General features: G+C 40.5%; 1 protein-coding gene across 1 annotated transcript in view; it reads left to right on the plus strand.

Moving 5' to 3' along the window:
• Window positions 1–19,791, plus strand: part of LOC121194368 (obg-like ATPase 1) — a 40,055-nt gene extending 20,264 nt beyond the window's left edge. Inside the window, exons 6-11 of the mRNA XM_041057224.1 lie at window positions 1,370–1,450; window positions 1,818–1,915; window positions 12,595–12,735; window positions 13,283–13,379; window positions 17,036–17,158; window positions 19,334–19,791. Coding sequence (XP_040913158.1) covers window positions 1,370–1,450; window positions 1,818–1,915; window positions 12,595–12,735; window positions 13,283–13,379; window positions 17,036–17,158; window positions 19,334–19,435 — 642 coding nt within the window. The 3' untranslated portion in view covers window positions 19,436–19,791. The remainder of the gene's footprint in view (window positions 1–1,369; window positions 1,451–1,817; window positions 1,916–12,594; window positions 12,736–13,282; window positions 13,380–17,035; window positions 17,159–19,333) is intronic.
• The last annotated feature ends 483 nt before the right edge of the window (window positions 19,792–20,274 follow it).

Raw genomic sequence — 20,274 nt, forward strand, 5'->3', positions numbered from 1 at the left:
AAAGAGTCACTTACCATTTCATTATGACTTAGAGCTAAATTTATGTGCATGCATGAGCACAGGGCTCATATGTATGCATTGTTATAAAGATTTAAATCCATTTTGCTGGTGCTGTGTTTACAAGAACAATGTTTCATCGCTTTTGTCCATATGAATCCTCAAAATCCCTATCCTTACAAAACAATAATAAGAAGCCAGCCCACCAGCGGCGCTTCATGGTGGCAGGCGTATGTGTTTGACCCCTGTGGGACCTATATGCCTTTTATTAACACCTGCCTGTTAGAGGAACGCTGCACGGCGGCTGCGAGCTGATGAGGGAAACCTGGAGCGGGTTCAGCCTGTGTCACCGGCCGTTTGCTGTTTCCATTTCACAGATGATTAATCTCTCTGTGAAGACTTGGGCCGGCGCGGGCGGAGTGTATGCAGCTCTTCCTGCGCTCTCTCCCGCTGGCTGCACTCTGGCTGCCTGACTAAAAGGCCTTTAGAATTCCTGTGGAGAGAGATGTGCAGAGAGTGAATGCAGCTGGCTGGGGGTCAGTGTGTGGAGCTTTTTCTGCCATTGTGTAATTGAGGCTCTGGCAGGATTTTTTTCCTCAGTTCTTTCAAAAGGGAGTATGATTGTGAAGTGCTGCAAGGGTTTGGGGAGGGAAAAGGAGGTAGGGGGAGTGTTGCAGGGGGTGGGGGAGTTTTTATATGAAGGGGGAGGTCAAGTTGACAGGAACAAAAAGAATGTGTTCCGCTAATTTCTTTGGGGCTGGATCAACAATAATAGGCTCAATTTCTTTATTACAAATTTTATAACTACCTCCCTCCCATTTTCCCACCCTTTTCCGCTTCCAGATCCTGTCAAGACCTAGTCTTGCCTGTGGTCTCAACCCACAAGTACCTCAGTAATGAACGTGGCATACATAGCTGGAAATGCTCAATATTTTCTCCAGAGGAAACAGTGAATAATTTGTTCTGCACCTCACTAGTACTTATTCAGTACGACTACATTCTGCAAAGTGCCTGAGGAAGGACCAATAATTTACACCTAACTAACCAACTTCCAATTAGTTCCCTGCTCTTTCCAATTTTGTCTCCTCTCTCTATCCTTTTCATTAAACAGTCCCGATGGAATATTGATGTATAAAACTGTGAGACACCCCAGAAGGCATTTTGTCGTGATTTAAAGGAGGGAAGGGGGTCTTGTGCATGCCATCCCCGTCAAAGCCAGGCCACTCCTGTTTGAATGCGAGCACAGCCATTGTTCATTTTGGCATCAGGATGCCATGCATTTAGGAAATAATTACCCCATACCCTGCTGGGTTTATATTCTTTTTCATCTCCTTTAATGGCTTCTTGTTCATTCTCTTTTAACCCCAAACAGGACGTTATGTGCAAAATCAAGAGCTGGGTAGTGGATGAAAAGAAACATGTTCGCTACTATCCTGATTGGAACGACAAGGAGGTAAGCCTTTGATGTTATAGTCAAATTTATTAATGTGATTTATCTTGCTAATCTTTTTATCTGACCTAAAAGTAAAACTGCTGTTTCCTCCTCTTTCTTTTTTTTTTTTTTTTTGGAGCAACATGTCGTTTGTGCAAATCACAAATTAATGTTATGCACAGTCTTTTGTTGGTTGTATTTTGACGTTACTTTTGTTCAAGATAATAACATCTGGCTGTGCTAATCTTGATTTAAAGGCTTTATACTCGCTTCCCAACCAGACTCTAATTTTATTTTTGGCTTGACTTATCTCTGTCTATGCTGTCCTCATAGGCTACTTTGGAAAGTTTGAATTCTCAGTACTTGCCTTTATCTGTCTTTATCACAGATCGATGTGTTGAACAAATACTTGTTTTTGACATCCAAACCAATGATTTACCTTGTTAACCTCTCGGAGAAAGACTACATCAGGAAAAAGAACAAATGGTAAGTGCTTCGAAGGCGAGTTGGAGTCAAGTCATTAATCATCGCCAAAGAGCTTTTCTCCTACTTATGTACAGGATTACATTGATTTCTACTAACTTTGATTGAATCTGCATTTCAGCTATAAAAAAGTGTGTGTGCACGTGCCCGTGTGTGCATGTGCAGGTGTGTGAGAAATGTGTATGTGTGTGTGTGATTTGGCCTCGTTGATCCACTGACTGTGGTCTCCTGCTGACAGAAACGGTCATATCTTTGTGAGAGGATCTGCCTGGAGGTGGCACTAAGTAAGCTCTAACACAACATCCAGCTCTGCAAACCCCAACCAGCCTCCAGACTCTGCACTTCATTAAGCACATACTAGCATATGGTCTCGATTTTCCATCAAAATTTCTCATTTCCATATGATATCAAAGAGAGCGAGGGCTTTAAATGACAACAAAAAACAAACATATGTACATTCAAAGCCAAACAAATAATTAAGTTCATCTGGAGACAGTGAGTAACTTATAACGATAACACTCCTTAAATATTTTCTGACATTGTCATTGTCTGCAAATATTTGTTTTCACATGTTGTTGTTCAAGTAGCATTACAAGCTTCACTTTACAGCCATGAAATTCCCACGGATCACAATGACGGCAGAGGCTTTCTGTGTATTAGTTGAGAAGAAGAAAAATAGCACATGCGTATGTGTTTTGCTTTTTAATGTTAATATACAGGGATTTGTACTTTTTACTTTGCAGGTGCAACACTATATATAATGTGAACTGACTGAGGATGACCTTTAATGCACTAATATAAACTTCTTTGCTGTGTTTCCAGATCTATGATCCTCTGCTCTGTTACAAACACTTTTTATAGTAATGTTGTCATCTGGCCACAGTGAGAGATGATCTTGAAGGCTGGTGTTAGACATCCATTATATCTGAAAGGGCTACTTTTCTACACTACAGCCGTTTTGTCAATAACACCAACTTGTGGATTGTTATCACACTTTTTCAATTGCCCTCTAGGCTTGTGGTGTCAGTTCGTACAAAATTTGTTTTTAGTGCTTTACTTGGCAGCATTGTATTACATGGGAAGTTGTTTACCTGACACGAAAGTATGACTGTCAGACAGTGGGAGGAGGAAGAGGACTCATAAATCAAATGATTCATGGTATGTGGAACATCCGTCATCAGTAGGAAGAGAGCCTTTTTCATGTTGAGTGTGTGTGTGAGTGTTTTCTTTTTTAACTGTATGAAATGCAATAAATCTTTGTGCGTTTTAAACAGGCAAACAGTAGTGCTCAGGTGTCCTGAGGGCTCTGCGATGAACAATGCCGACATCAAAGTGTTGATGTTTGACAAGTGATGAGTCACTTCCCTTGTCCAGAGAGGGGCTCACACCTGTATGGAGATGATTACAGGTAGATCTAGTTGGCCCTAATTGTACAATAAATGCTGCTCTCAGCCCTAATGGCAGCTAGTCTGCAGCAGAGACGCCAGACTGCCATTTGGCTGTCGCCATGCTCCCGTGTTTTTCCACCAGCACAGTTGAGATGATGATACGGTTAAGGACTATTCAAAGCAAACAGCAAGACAAATTGCAATCTCAGCTTTAATGTGTGGAGGAAAAGAAGGCGAATCCTGGAATGAGGCAAATAAGCCAATTTTATCAGTGTCTCTCAGGACGACCATTCAGGCCATTTCACAGGTTCAATACCTGAGTTTTTTGAAGTACTGTTTTATATTTGCTGTGTTTTGCTGAGCGGATGCTGTCAGTCAGGCTGTAGGTTTGTGTTATTCATTTTAGCAACATGCTCCACCAAACATTATTTTTGGTTTTAATGTATGCAAGTGAATTGTTTCTTTTTTTTTTTTAATTATTATTCCAGGCACTCAATAGCAGGTTGTAGAGGCAGGTTTTTTTTAAACGCACATTACAGTAGTTTTCTTCGACTTTTTGAGTCTCCAGAAACAGTTCATTGTTAACCGAGCTCATCCTGTTTGGAGTATCAGAACCACATACCAAGCTGCCCTTGTTTAGACAAGAATACACAGTATTAGCTTTAGCAAGCCATCATTAATGGAAGGATCAGACGAGGAGCAAGGCCTCCTTTCATCCCCAGGTTCTCTGCTGGAGACAGTACATCATTTACTGTTGAGAGGAGCACATGGCTCCAATCCTATACAGTGTATGTGTATGTGTATGAGAATGCGTACATGTGCATGTTTGAAGTCTGTTTCAGAGGCGACTCCATGCTCATTTGGATGCTGGCGTAATTGCGGTGTGGAGATCAAAGGCGTGCTGGCCGAGTGATGTTCCAGAGGAGACTTTACCACACAGCCCTCTCCTCTGTGCAGAGGGGGCCGCCTGCTGCTCACCGCTCCCCTCTCCCCTCTAGCCATGCACTGCCCCCTGCACATCCCCGCTCGTAAAAAATGATTAAGGCCGCATTTGTCATGTGTTTATGACTGAGAGGCATTGCGTGATAGGGAATGGCATCTACAAGAGTCTATCAAGAGGCTTTCTCCTCTTTCCTCGGCGTCAGTGAGCTGCCTGGAAGACCTTGTCTCTGCATCACATACCGTAGTTTGTGTGTTAGAGAGGGTCATTAGAGCACTGTTGATGATGTGGTGGCTGCAGCCTGCCCAGTGTTAGCGTGTTTTCACTTGTCAGTTAAGATATTGTTTATCAAGCTTGCAGCCTCATCATCTTTATCAGTTCTTATTTCTTGTAATAGGTTTGATAGCAGATATTTATTTAATCCTCCTCAGAGAATTAAGAGCAGTCACATTTTCTAAGACACAGCTGAGAATACTCCAGTTACACAGTGATGTTTTTCTTTCTTGTCATTTCTTTTGCTGTTTTTTTTTCTTTTGGACAATGTGCATTAAAGTAAATTGGTGCCTCTTAAGTAGATGAGTTGACCTTTAAGGAAACTAGCAAGTATGACCTGTCTGTGAGTGCCTCTGCAGTGTGGGTTCTCCTGGTGAGTGTAAGAACTGCAGGGTACCAACACTTGAAGCTTTTGCTTCAAGCGTTGGTACCCTGCTTGAAGCTTTTATTAACTATATATATGTGTGTCTGTGTATGAGTCTATATGTATCTGGATTTGTTTGTCTGCCTGTATGCAAGTGTGTATGTGTGTGTGTATTTACATTTATACAGATATGGGTATGTGTGCTTCTCTCTTTAGTCTGTATAGACTTTCCTTGAGTCCTTGGGTTGTTATTGCCTTCATTTTTTCAACCTGTGTCACATTAGGTACCTCTGTCTGGGTATATGCCAGGAAACCACAACTGAAATGGTTTCATACTACAGCTGTTCTTCAAGTAAACCTTTTTAATCTTTTTGTTTTCCTGCCACAAAGTGCATAAATTGATCTCCACTTTAATTCTCTCATATTTGTCTGGCATGGTGTAATTCCAAAAATCTCATGCCATTCTTATAATCTCATCAGCCATTTCATATAACTATAAAGTTAAAAAAAAAAAAACAGCTTGTTTATGGACAACAAGTGGCTTGTCTCAGTACTTCAGGAGACTTTCCTTTGTTTGACAATTCCCAGTCTGATCTCAGCAAACAGCTTTGTTGAAATGTCGTTGAGCAAGATGCTGAAGACACTAAGGATAAGGCTGGAAATATTCAGTATTTTTCCTATTGTCAACAAATCCATAAAAAGACCAAAACCAACAATGAATTGATCCTACAATATTGTTTGTGTACCCAGAGCCTGATATAGTTTATTCCTCTGTGCCTCAGAGCTCCATTGTTGTCAAAAAAAAAAAAAAAAAAAAAAAACTATTAAAAACACATCAGTCAGCCACACAGATGCACTGAGTGGCTTGTTCCTTTATTGCAATAAACATGGACACTGTGGTTTATTTTGAGTCAATCCCACATACACTGTCTTGCTGCCACAAATACTCACTTGCAGACAAAATGTGTATCAATGCATGGCTGAAAATAGTCCCCAACAAATGCAGTTTGCTCCTGCTGAAGGAATGTTTGCTAAAAACTACAGTGACCAGCTGTTTTAGCAAATTATAATTATAATACTTTTAAAAATATATATATTTTAAGTAGGAACAGGTGGGCAGGAGATATGGCGAGACTAATGCATTGTTGGGGTTGGTCTTGGTCACAGGACTTTTTTTGAAAAAAGAAAAACATGAATGAAAATCAGACTCATCCTTCAACTCTCACCTTAGAGTCTAATGCAGTGAAAACATGAGGTGAAAATCTTTGGTGCTGAGTTAAAAGAAATCCAACTTCAGTTAAAGGAGGAGGAGAAAAGCAGGAAAATGTCTTTGCTGGGTCTGATACTTTAGTTGGCCTGTAGGAGGAGCTTTGACAATTAAAGTAAAAGAAGCTCTGACAGGAGTATCAGCATGTCACGTGTGCATCTTCTGTCTCGAGAGCTCATACCTTTTTTCCCCTAAAGCAGAACATATGGAGGAAAGAAAGATCCTTCATCCGCAGTTTTAGTGTTGACTTGTATTTTGTTAAATCTGATCCATTTTTTTTAAGAATGCCAGTAATAAGTTAAGCATGTTTTTTTTTTTGTTTTTTTTTTTGTTTTTGTTTTTTTTTTTGTCTGATCATTTTGACAAACAGCCAGCCATTTCTGAGTGCCCATCAAGATTTACAGACAGGAAAAAACTGAGATGGGGAGGGGGGGCTATTATGATTCACTGAAAGCCACTCCATGAAAGCAGTCACTGCAGCCCACTTCAGCTACTCCAAACCATAATTCCTATAAACACAACTGAAACTTTATTGAGTGCAAAACCACTGGCTCCATCCAAGTTTTTAGGAACTACTATCTAGGGAGTTAGAGTTCCCTTTTCAAAGCGGTGTGGGAGATATACGATCACTTGCTCCTTTTTATTTTGTGCTCAGTCGTCCACTCTCTCCTTGTGCAGTGTGGGATCCTGAGAAACACTTTCCCATGGTAAGATATGTACCCTACTGCCCACAGTTGGCCCTAATGGATGCCTTTAGCTAGCTTTCAATGAGAGAAAACAACAGGAGAGGTTGTATAGTAAAACTGAAACAGATGGTGCTAATAAAGTCCTGTCGGTCCAGTTAGCCTGGTTATTGACTGTCCTGAGTCAAGGTAATGAAAGGACGCTGTTGACATGTCACATGTCACCCTGTTGTCTTTGTTTGTGTGCCGGTGGTGAAGATGTAGCACCGTTGTTGTAACTAATGAGACAGGCCCTAAACTTGAGACTAACAGAGACTTTTTCTACTCCTGTTTGTTCTTTAATGACCATGCACGAAATCTGTTTGCTTTTCAAAATCCAATACAGATTGTCTCTTCTCCCTCATTTATCAGACATAAGCCCAAGGACACTAATGCTGAGTGAGTCACCTGCAGTTCATAATGTATGTAGACACCTCTGCAGCAGCACATCATGCTTGCTTTCTTCTGAGGGCGCCCTGGGAATCGTTCCCCTGTAAAGCCTGTAGTTTGGCATTGCAGACATTAAAAAGTAATGCGAGTTTCAAGTCTGTCTAATGATACATTTTGATAGCTTTGGCTTTGTTGAGCTGTGCTTTTTATTATCTTTGTGATAAGGTTAAGACCAAACACACATGCCACAGTGAGTAGCCTGCAGCCTTGGCAGCTCTAATGAGACAAATAAATGAATTTAGTGTTGCCACATACAGCTCCTGAATGCTTATTATCAGGATTATTGTTGAACTGTTGTGAATGGGGAGAGGGGAAAAAAAAGATGCTGGATTGGAAGGGGGCATGATTGGCTGATGTTACATATGTCCTTGATTACCTTCCTTCTGCTTTTATTCTAATAAGTGGCATTCTTTGTACTCCCTAGGACAGCTAGACAGTCTGACACACGATGAGAATAAATATTGCATGTGGTAGACATTAAGCTGTCATCCTGGAAAAAAAGAAGAGATGGAGAAATCCGTGTGGCGTTCTTCGGCGCTACACTTTGCCTGCTCTTGTCACAATTGTCACATCTTGATGACTCCCCCCACTCTACCCCAGCCCCCTTATTTTCTCTCGCCCAGTCAACTGCTGTGAATGACAGCATGGATACCCCATATAGAGAATTATTTTGGGTGATGTAGAATGTACTCCTCTGGGTTACTGTTTGAATTTCTGATGCTTGCCCCCCCCCCCCCCTTCTTACAGATAGACTTAAACAAGGCCATAGCTTTGATAATGTGTTCTCAACAACCATCGTAAAGACAAAGCCGGGAATGACGGTCTGTTAGGGTTTTTATCTATCATGTGCAAACATTTAAAGTCACAAGATTTGTCTTTAAAAATTTAATGGGTGTAGTTATCAAAGAAAAGAAAGTTGTTCAAAAAAGCTTGTTACCAGCACACCCTCGAGGTTTGTTTGAGGTATGATGTGAGATGATGCTCTTAATTAAAGCTGCTCCCATTGTGCCTGCACCATGTTCTGTTTCCTTCAGCTCATGATTACTTTGAAGGCTGAAAGAAGTTGACAGTATTGGAGACTGTCTGTGTGTGTGTGTGTGTGTGTCAGATCTCCTTCCTTCTCAGAGACTGATGTGTAATGCCTTTCCATCCGGCCACGGCCGCAGGGAGCAGAGAGCGTCTGCTCTCTTGTCGCTCAGGAGCTCACCACTGGGAGGATGAAAAGCTTCCCACAGAGCCCCCGACTTCCCAGCCTCAAAAGCCACCATGAGCTCATACCTCGCATTTCTGTCTCCCTTCACAGAGGAAGGAAAGAGGAGGGGGTTAGTGCATGCTGTGTGCCACAGCATCCTAACCCCTAGGATGCTCGTCCCTGCAACCTGGGACCAACAAAACAGAGGGGACCCTGGGTTTATTACCTGATGAGACAGTGCCTGACATGCAAGCTAGCAGCTGCCAAGATACATGAAATGGCTGAGTAACACACATGGCTGTTATACCCGGGTTCAGGTGCTGGCTCCTCTACCTGTGGGTGTGTCAGAGGATGAATGTAGTATGTAGTGGATTACTCTTCAGGTCCATCAGCTTTCAATTGCATCTGAAAGGAGCACTCAAACTGGAGGTGGTGGCCCACCCTTTACAGGCTTAACTGGCTAAGCACTCCTAATAAAGCCAACCTGTATGAATGTATGTCAGACACCAGACCCAGGTCATTGTCTCAGGTAGCTGCCCCTGTACTTTAGAAACTCCCATTGTTTTCCCCTCCTGAGCCATTTAAGCAGATCAAAGCTCTGACAAAGCCCAGGGAAGCCCCAGGCATGTGGAAACACAGGAATTATGCCCCCATCACCATCACCCGCACCACCCCCCTTAGGATTCCCACACAAAAAGACAAATAGACTAGCTCCAGAGGGTGGCCCCCTGTGGGACATCTCCATTCAAAGCCAGTCTGTTGTGGAAGCTCCAGTTGTTTTTTTTTATTTTGTCATTTCACAACATATTGTGCTTTAAATTAGCTGTATTGTAAATACAACAAGCTTCAAATCTAAAGATTACAACAAATAACATGACAGCTGTTTTCGTAGATGTAAGGTAAACAGATATATAAAGATTTGCAGGGTGTCGCTTTTGTCTTGACTGATTTTTCTTAGTTAACATTATGCATACATGTTTTATATTTGTGAAAGTTTGATGAAAGAACGTGTAAGAAAACTATTTTCTTTCTTTGAATTGAGAGCAGCAGGGAAAGCACAAACATGGCTTGTTCTTTAGCCTTGTTTGAGCCTTCAAGCTGGTGAATGATTAGCAGAAATAATGTCCCTGTCACCCTTAATCACATTAAAACGTGGTTAACATTTAATTTTTCCCACTTGATATGCAAAAATTTCCACTTGATTTGCAGCAAAGGCCATTGGAATTCCATTATAAAAAGAATAAAAATTTCAGGCATCATTTGTTCAGAGAGGGATATCAAGACCAGAAAGTGCTGAATCTTTCTATTAACCGAGCAGTGAGAGATGGCACTCAGTTCTGGGACATAATGGGAGACTGACAAGACATAGACACACACACACCCATATTTTTTACTGAATTTTTTGTGTAGCTTAGACTTGTAAACCATATTTAAAAACATGTTTTAATTTGATGTTTGGTCTACAGAGTTTCTTAAATGCATTTAGGGTAATTTCACTTTCCTCTTAAAAGATGTGGTTAATAAGCATAAAAGAAACACAGGCACTACACCCTCCATTAAAAAAATAAGTCAAGCCAGTTTCAGTCACAGAGAGGAAACACTGTACATGACACTGAACAGATTTAATTGTAAAGTGGTCTTGATGTATAGAAAACAACACTTTCATTTTCTCTGCAATTCAGATTTACATGAGTACCCTTCATAATTTAGAATTTCATGAATGACAGAAAGATAAGGACGGGACAAAAAATATCTGCTACGTGTTTTACATAAACATCTTCCCCAATTTACACAAAATTTTCACACAAATAATTGGAAAGGACATATATACAAATTGCAAAGTGGCAGCGGTGAAGTTGACAGGATTGGTTTTGGGAGTCATGTTGATGGAGCATCAAAGCTCTTAATTGACAGAGCTTTGTTTCTCGAGCTGAGAGAAGGGGGAGTTTCATGTTCCTGTGGCAAGGTGTTTGTCTGGTCCTGTGTCACTCAGTGCAAGGACCCAGAGACCCCCGTGCTCATTTGCAGCTCACGTTTTCCGTCTCGGCTTCACATTATTAAAATCATCCCTCAGCCTTCTACCAAGAGCCTCTTTGTTACTTGGCTGGCTTGGCTCAGCTCTGTCAAGTCTTCACCAATTACAGTCTCAGGTACAATGGTCTATTCAAAGGATCACAGCCCTTGACTGGTGTGGAGAGAGTGATTTGTGAATCATTATTCAGCCGCCTGTAGAGAACGCAATACCTGAGGAATGCAAATAACGTGCCACCAAATAGACAGCTGTGCTGCTAAAAGTGACAAACTACAGCTGTTATTATCTCAGATTGGATTTTTTCCCCTCTTGGAGCGCCTGCCATCTCCTGTGTTTTCAGGTTTTTGGCTTTGACTAAATGTGTTTTATTTCTCTGTCCTTTGTTGGTGAGACATCGGCTACCACCTTATTGCAGTGGCAGTCAAACATCAACTCGGCATATATATAGTGTGAACAGAAAGGGAAATATTAGGTTACGGCTCTTAATAGATGTGCATCTGAACAGACAGGCAAACTGGCATATGAGGCATTTCAAATTTACCCTGTAGTGTTATTGTGGCTTGTTGGGAAAAACATCCAATTAAAGCAAAACTGTGCTCTTTCTGCACCCGTCGCTCCGTCATATGTTGTATATTGATAATCATCAGGTAGGAGTAGTGATATGGTGCTGTAGGTGATAAAGCGGTGACATTGTTATTGGAATAGATGTGGTGTTGAGGTGGTCGGTTCCCTCCCAGTCTTTGATTGTTATGGGCTTTAAACAGGAAACTAGGATTACAGATAATGACAGGGACCCCTTAGAATCAATCCAGCCTAGGAGCTCTGTCAGGGCCGCCGTGTGAAAATGGATTTGTGTGATGCTGTTCTTTGAGACCTGTCCAATCCCAGCCTGAGAGCTTGTGGGGCTAATCTCATAATTGCCCTAACCCCCTTATATTGTTCTGACTGAGAGTTACCATTAAGTGTAAGGATATCTTTGTCCTGCAATGTCAGGTGTCCTGCTGGACTGGAAGACAAAAAGAAAAAAAAAATCAGGAGGTTAAGAGAATGACATTTATAAGTGAGGTAAGACGTAGTGGCTAGCTCTTCAACTCCCTCCTGACTTTACAGTAAATGTTTATCTGGACACTCAGCAGGTGAATGACTTTCTTTGTCTTTTACAGCACAAATTAATTTAAACAATGTTGTGTCTTGTGGGAAGCAACTAAGTACATTTACTTAGTACAGTTCTGTTGCACTTGTACTTAAATTTTGCCAATTGATGCTTCTTTATATTTCTGCTTCAGTAGATTTCAGAGTGAAATTTTGTACCTTTTACCACACTACATTTAACAGCTACAGTTCGTAGTGACTTATCAGGTTATTTTTCATACAATTATGATCAGCTGTTTATAATCCACAGGTGCACTAAGAATAGCCTTTTTCTTTTCTTTTTCTTTAACTTTTGTCCTGTATTTTCTAAAGTCATAATTAATTTTCCATAATTATTCTGTCTGTCTGTATTGTTTCTTGTTTAAAGACACAGGGACTTCTTCTTATAACATTTGTTTATACAAGGTGATTTAAACTAAAAAACTAAAAATCATAATAATATATTTTTTTCTTCTATGCCAGATTTTTTTTAAAGAATATAAGGTTTTTGAGACTGAAATAGTTTTAAAAATCATCATTTGCAGATTAAACTGTGCTAAAGTACATAAAGTGTTTGAAACAACCAGCTAATATTCTACTTACATATATATATTAATGCATCAGTAATAATGACCCCATAATATACATGTACAATTCCTGTTTTTCATGATGAGTGCTTTTACTTGTGATACTTGCTAGTAGATTCTGTTTGTAATGCTTATGTACTTTTATTTTACTATTGAGTAAACCTTATTGCAAAGAACATGTCGAATCAAACCTTTAGTGGAAAATGTTTATGGAAAAAACACTCATATGTTCAGCTGCTCTCATGAATATGCATGCACCCGCAGATAACAAATACTTTCACGTTAATCAAGTCTTCCAACTACATTTGTGGCCTCTTTTTTTTTTTTTTTTACCAGGTTGGTGAAAATCAAGGAGTGGGTGGACAGTCATGACCCCGGAGCCTTGGTCATCCCCTTCAGCGGCGGCCTGGAGAGCCAGCTACAGGACAAAAGTGAAGAGGAGAGAAAGAAGTACTGCACAGAGCAGAAGACGCAGAGGTTAATTAGCATTCAGTCTCCCCACACTTTATTATCAGCTGTGTCCTCCATGCACTCCTTTAATTGCATGTGCTGATAGAATAATAAATGGCAGAGTAATTACTATTATAAAGCAAAGGATCCCTCTTCTTACTGAACAACTCAGTCAAAGGGTTTTCCTCTAAATTAAGTTTTTAACTGTCATCTGTCATCTGTAGGTATAATTATAACTTGGGCATTTTAGGTTTATTGTTCTCATGTGAAAACCTCTATGGAGAGAAAAATTGTGACAGCAGATTTTTTTTTTCTCTCAGCACAGAACGAGGCATCGGGTTGAATTCTTAAAAATGCTAAATGAGTCTACAAGCTTCGTAATTAATCAAAGAAACCATTGGAGAGTTGAATGTCTTATGTGAAACGAAGTGACCCATCTTATTCACTTAATGAGTTTATATTGGAATGAATGGGGCCTTGCCACTGAAGTGAACTTTGTCTAGGCATCAGTGGCAATAAAGAATACTTAAACAGTTCAGACCCCTTGATTCAAGCTGAAATTTCTCTCCACCAGTGCCCTGGGCAAGATCATCAAGGCAGGCTACGCAGCCCTGCAGCTGGAGTACTTCTTCACTTGCGGACCAGATGAGGTCCGTGCATGGACCATTCGGGTAAGAGCCAGCTGCCTGCTATGCACATACATGAGAGTGTGAGGGTGTGTACCACATGTACACACACACGTACACACACACAAAGGAATACACACAGTGTCCCACGTTCCACCCTGCTGGCACCCTCACTGATATCACACACTTTCAACTTTGTCATGGTTGTGCTTTAGCTAGTCATTACAGGCCAAGGATAACTTCAATTACTGGTGAGCTGCTGAACAGTGAAAGTGGGGGCTACATTGATTGAGGAGGGCAACAATTGATTTTGCCCATTACGTCCATGAGAATGTTTCCATCCTGTGCAGATCTGCCTGCCCTCCTCCTGCCGCTGGAGATAAGGAGCCTGTGCATTGTGCCTGCCTAATCTGTGTGACGGAGGTTGTCTGTGCCAAAATTGATGTCGCTTTTCATTCGACTGTTTGTGGGCCTTGCTGGGGGCTCCTCCTCCCTGTGTGTCTCAGTTTACTGAGCCCGGCCCGCCAAGAGCTTTGTGCAATGGGATCGCAGGACTTACATCAATACAGATGTTGGTTTTGCATGCTGTTATTGTGTTGTTGTTTTGTTTTTTCTCTTGAGTAAATAGAAGAATTGACCACAGGTATAATAGGGTATTTGACTGGTCAGGACTTACATTTTATAAGTCCATGTAGGTGGTTTATTACAGCAAAGTAACTTTTTGAGAAACTTTTTAAAAGCTAAACATTTAGGTAGTTGTGTACTTGATCATATCCATCCCATCAGATTTTTTAAGGGATGCAGTTTTAAATAAAACCTTTACAATGCAGAGTGCCTTCAATCCCATAAACATAGCTCAGAGGACCATTTTCAAAAAGCAATTTTCAAACAACCTTTCGCTAAGCGAATCAGTATGGTTTTTTCCTTGAATGTGAGCCTCTTTAGAGTTCTCAGTTTAATGACAAATGTTCAAAAATGTCCATAATATCTTATTAGGTGTGTTCAGTGTGTTTGTTGAATAGGCTGCTATAAATCATGTTTACTTGGAAGTAATAATGACAGAAAAATCTCACGGTGTGTGTTACAATTCAGACCTTTATTAGGTTCACCATTTCAATTATCACACAGTTTAATCAACACCTCAGCAAAAACTGAACATTATATCATTCATAAAGAAAGAAAGGATTTATTGGCAGCACTGTTGTATTAGACTGTGCTAGTTTTAGCTAAATGAGCCTGATAACACATGACACAACTGTTTTATTTTTTTGTTTCTTTTTTACAAACTTAAAAAAATTAGTAAAATATATACATATTTATCTCAAAGCATTAAGCACATCTACAAACACATCATGGTGATCTTTACATGGCATTTCCAAATTTTAGTGTAGTTGTGGTGAGTTAGTACCAGCTGAAATAAAGAACATTAACAATGAATGAATGTGCAGACCGTGGTCTTGCGTGCAGCCAAAAACTGTTAACAATTCACCACCAAAACAAACATTCTGCTCGATAATTTTGTCTCATTTTCCTGAAGCATAGTACAAATTGTTGTTGAAAGGAACCCCACTGCTGTGGCTAACAGCAGCAGCAGCTGGAATATGAACACCATCTATAGATCCATGGATTTCTCACAAAAACAAAGCACTAGTAAAAATGTTTTTCCACCCTATAAATTCCCATTGAGACGTGGTGGCTGCATTTACAGCTTAACCAATTACCTCGTAGGAGGACGTACAGACGATGTGGAAATTCACCACACCATCTGATGCTTCTGGGTTATTTTGCAGCACATACAAACTCATACCGGTTTCTCTTTCTGAAGATTATTTCAGGGGGTTTTGCTTTTATGAGATGTTTGACAAAAAAAACAGCAAGTTAAGGAAGCGAGAGAAAGGGGAGTCACATGCAACAAACCCCCTGGTCAGATATGAACACACGACATTGCAGTTATACAGTATGAGCCTCAGACCGCCTGCCAACAGGATGCCTCATGCTGATACTGACAAACAAACAGACTTTAGACAGACTCATTTTTTGCCACTGACTAGAAAGAAAAGAAAGTTACACTGCTGCATGTAAAAAGAATACCAAGTTTTTATTCTTCTTCTTCTTATTATTAATTTATCTTAATATTTACTGTATTGTTGTAGATTATTTGAAACACATGCAAACAAGTTTAAACACAGACTTAGGTAAATATTTTTATTATGGCTGTCAGACTGCGTGCAAGCCAGAGAGGAAGGTGAGCTCACTCTGTTTTTTTATTTATTTATTTATTTATTTTTAACACAGGACACATTACATTTAAGTCAGATGACATCACCAGGTTTAGGCACACACTCGTCTCAGCATGACTGATGTCCTCACTGTTTACAAAAAACTCTCGAAACACTTCAAAGGCATCCTCAAAAACATGCTTGTCCTCCTCGACATAACTGATTACAGCCAGCCTTGATTGTGTGTGAGGGGCATTTAGTCAGGTAAGCATCAGTGGGTAACTATATTAAGCCAATACATCTTGCATTGTAAAAACTACACTCAGTAATGTCGTGTTCCTAAGTCCTTTAACATGCTTTATTAGGCAGCCTCGAGGTGACCATTATCTATCAGCCTGCTCTGCATAGCTCTTAACTAGGACAATGTGGATCTCTTGTAATGCGCCATATGAAAAAAATCCCTCCCTTAATCTATTTTTCTCCAGATAGACAAACCTTGATGCTGATTAATGGTAGTTAAACTCACAAGCACTCCGTCAATGAGATTGCAAAGAGATGGTAATGTATTAGAGTCATTAAATACGCATCATTCTTTTGGCATGAAATATGTTGACCCCAACCTGATTATATACATAATTAAAACTGCTCAACAGTTCCTGAGCACAGAGCTGCAGAGCAGAGAGAGAGCGAGCAGGTCGACAGGCAGGAGTCATAATGATACACAGCAGCCACGTCACTTATTTGGGTCATTTGTCATTTCCGCCCGGCATTATTTCAGTGCATATAAATTGCACATTTTATTAGTCACCAGTTGTGTCTTGGAGCACTAAAGAGGATTCAGGGTACAAAGGATTTATAAAACTATTAAACTGTTATTTTGCACGTTTTAAATTGGATTGAAATAACTGCATATTTTAATTTTAATTTTAATTTTAAATTTAATGGTTTGTGGATGAAATCATTACTGTCTATTTCAAGTCAATTTAAAGACATCCAAAACAGTTTCACAGACTGTAGCACCACAGCCCTCCATCTGCACCACTGAAATGTTATTAAATGTTTGGATTTGAATTACCAAACTCTGGAGTATCACAGTAGTAAGGCCTGATGCAGTGAGGTCTGTACCACCCTGGCCTCTCACTGCAACACCAGGTCTTCTTGCTGTCATGACCAGAGAGCCGAGCAGCGACCCACAATGAGGCAAGATTGCTTGGACAGAAATCAATAACACCACGGAATGGGAATCAGAAGGCATTGATAGCAGTGCTGGGTCCTTATCGGTGTCCAGGCCGCCCTAGCAGGGCACAGCTGAGTGGAAAGCTATCCAGAAATCAGGACTGAGGCAAGAATACCCCCGACTGAAAACACCCCAGAGTGATGCTCACAACGCTATCACCCTATCAAACACCATGTCGCTCGCATGCTGTAATCCATCTTCTCCAAAACAATTCATTTGTCCTCTCTTTTCCTTCCTTGTGACAGAAAGGAACTAAGGCTCCACAGGCTGCGGGGAAGATCCACACAGACTTTGAGAAGGGCTTCATTATGGCGGAAGTAATGAAATTCCAGGATTTTAAAGAGGAAGGCAGTGAGAGCGCTGTCAAGGTGAGCAGTCAGGGTGCCAGAGGAGATGAGGGGAAGTCTCCTGTGATCAGTGGAGCTGACAGTCACCACACAGCTCCTTCTGCAAACTGCTCTTCACCTTTACTCAGGGGAAGAAATTACTGCACACACTCCAGCACCACTCCTGACAAGCCAGCTGATTCTGGCTCTAAACACTGCCATTCTGCTCCAGCTGTGCATATCTTTATCACAATGTGTCTTAACTGGCTGATGGTAGTTCTTGCTCGTGGCTTAGCACAGTCGCTCAGAGGTAGCACTTCTTCACCTCACCAGGCATTTATCAGATCTATAGAGTGCGCTGTTAGCTCAGAGCTCTCTGTTGCCAAATCCCCAAGCCACTGTAGGCATGTGACAGTGATATAAAGCGGCAAGTTAAATAAAGTGTGAAATTCCTCAAATAAGGACTGTTTCATGGATGGGTAGCGCATAAATGTGACTTGCATATCTTATTTTTATGATGGCCGGTGTTTGTTTTGACCTTTTAACTGGGCTGTGGGTTGTTCATGTGCACACTCCTGTCAAATGTAATAACTGATTTCATGGTGAATTTATGAAGACAATAACTCGGCGCCAACTACAGCAGGTACTTTGCAAAATGCTTCAAAATGCTTTTCTTTCCTACCCCAAATGTTGATTTAGGTTTGGCATCAATTTACTGTCATGTCACTAAGCTGTAATTTGGTAATTGAAGGTACAGAGTTTATAATCAGTTAATCAACACTGTGGAATAAAGGGTTTTTTTTAAAATAATTACAATGGATAATAATAATAATGTATAATAATGTATTTTCTGTATAGACACTTTTTTTTTTATTTAATTCTCAATGAACTGAATTAAAGCAGAAGTTAAGCATGCAGCTGTAAGCCATGCAGTTACAATCCTACTGTCACCACCATCAACTCGTTGTGCCCACTTACAGACTCAACTAAGGTCATCGTGGTGACACACAGGGACCTGCAGGGACCAGTGTGGAAAGGAAGCACTATGAAAACATTCAAATCTCTTTACGATTCAAATCTTTTTTAATAAGCGTTTCATATTTAATGCAGCAGCAGTGTATTGTCCACACCCCTCATAAGCTGCAAACAGAGGATGAAATGTGTCGGTCTCTGGGGGGTTTTCACTATTGTTATCCGACGTTGAGATCTGAGTGTCAGGTCCTTACTGCATGCTCTCTTACTAATCCCTTTTTGAGCTTCATAAGAACATGGAGCGTTTCTGACTGTGGCATTAAGGTCCATGCTATTTAATGCCAGTTGTGGGAATAGGCTGTCTGAATAGGGCCAGTATACAAGGATATCACATTATTAGTAATCATATCTGCTTAAGCCAAGCTTGCTGCTCCAGATGGCTGCTTTCAAGTGCAAATGAACCAGTTAGACGTGTCTGGTTTAATACATACTCAGGAATCACAAATAGCCATTGATTTTTTTTTCTCCCCTGTCTCCCTCTCCATCCAGTGTTTCTGGTGGTATTGAGCCTGGATTAAATGGTCTCCTGAGCCTTTAAAGGGACATTGATTCTTCTAATTAATTGTGCGCTGTGCAGAACCAGAATGCATAAACCTGTCCGTATTAGCACTTCAAGTCAATTATTTTGAGTTTGCCGGGAAGGAGAACAAACACTTACTGTATACAAAAGAAATGTTAGAACTTATTTTGTTTCCTTGAGAAATTTGATAGTGCTGTAATCAAAGACTTATTAACATTTTGTGCTTGTGTACATGAAACTGAAATGGGCAGAAGAGAGGATTACTCACTCAGTGGGAAATCAGGCACCCCTTGGACAAAACATGGAACTGTGTGTGTGTGTGTGTGTGTGTGTGTGTGTGTGTGTGTGTGTGTGTGTGTGTGTGTGTGTGTGTGTGTGTGTGTGTGTGTGTGTGTGTGTGTGTGTGTGTGTGTTGTGGAGAAAGAATGACATTTGGAATTGGAGTAAAGTTATTGAAGGCAATAAAATAGATTAGATATTCATCCTGCACTATTATTTTCTATTTCAGTTTACAATATACACAGTTATTATGGGCTCTGTATTGACCATGATGCCGATTAATGAATAGCTACAGTACGTAACCGTGCAACCTGTGCATCATACAGTGTTTTGATTTTTGATTGTTAGCTTTTATTTTAATTCAGTTTTTTTGTGTTATCTTATAGGCAGCTGGGAAATACAGACAACAGGGAAGAAACTACGTTGTCGAGGATGGAGACATCATCTTTTTCAAATTTAACGCACCAAATGCACCAAAGAAAAAGTGACACAAAAGCAATCTGTTTGTTTACATAACTGACCCCCCACCCTTTTTTTTTTGGCTGATCCACACTGCCACTTTCTCACTTTTTGTTTTCCATCCCGTAGGATCGAAGCCCCCCTCATGTGCCAAGCACAGGTTCAGTAAACTCTGACAGCTTTGCTATTTAAGATCAGGATCGGCCCCCACTCCAAATTGTAGCAGCATTTGAAGGAGCATATTACTCTCCAGATACTTCATTAATCTCCATCACGGGTGCCAGCACTGACACAGCTGACAGCGGGGACAATGCCACCTGCTCCTCTCCCCCTTCTGCAGATAATGCATGTTTTACAGTAGCCCAGATGTCTACACTCAATAAAACATTTGACAAAACCAGTCTGTGTGTGTTTTGGGATGTCTGTATTGAGTGGGAAGCTGCATGGGGATGGTGATAGCGGTCCTGCCGACCACTGATTAGAGAATTAAAAGACACAGCTGACATTGACTGTAGCAGAGAGGGAACAATTATAATTAAATCTGTTAAGTGATGCTGATTTTAGAAGGGCACATGCAGGATGCAGGTGTTTTGGCCAAAAGAGTCGGTCAGTTTAAATGATTATTTGTAAAATGACTGAGTTAACCTTTCATTTACAATTTTTTATTTCAGTTATGATTGATGAATATGTGTGTCCTCTCCTTCACTGTCCCTACAGTTCTTGGCTGTAATCTTCAAATATTGACAAAAATAGCATCTTTGTTATGTTTACAGTTTTCCTACTCCTATCCCTCAACAATAAGGGCAAATACACACCTACCAAAAAAAGTAAATAAAAGAAATATTCATTCAAACCCTATTTTCACAAA

The sequence above is a fragment of the Toxotes jaculatrix genome, chromosome 15 (genome assembly GCF_017976425.1).
Source record: "Toxotes jaculatrix isolate fToxJac2 chromosome 15, fToxJac2.pri, whole genome shotgun sequence".
In the NCBI taxonomy this organism is placed as follows: domain Eukaryota; kingdom Metazoa; phylum Chordata; class Actinopteri; family Toxotidae; genus Toxotes; species Toxotes jaculatrix.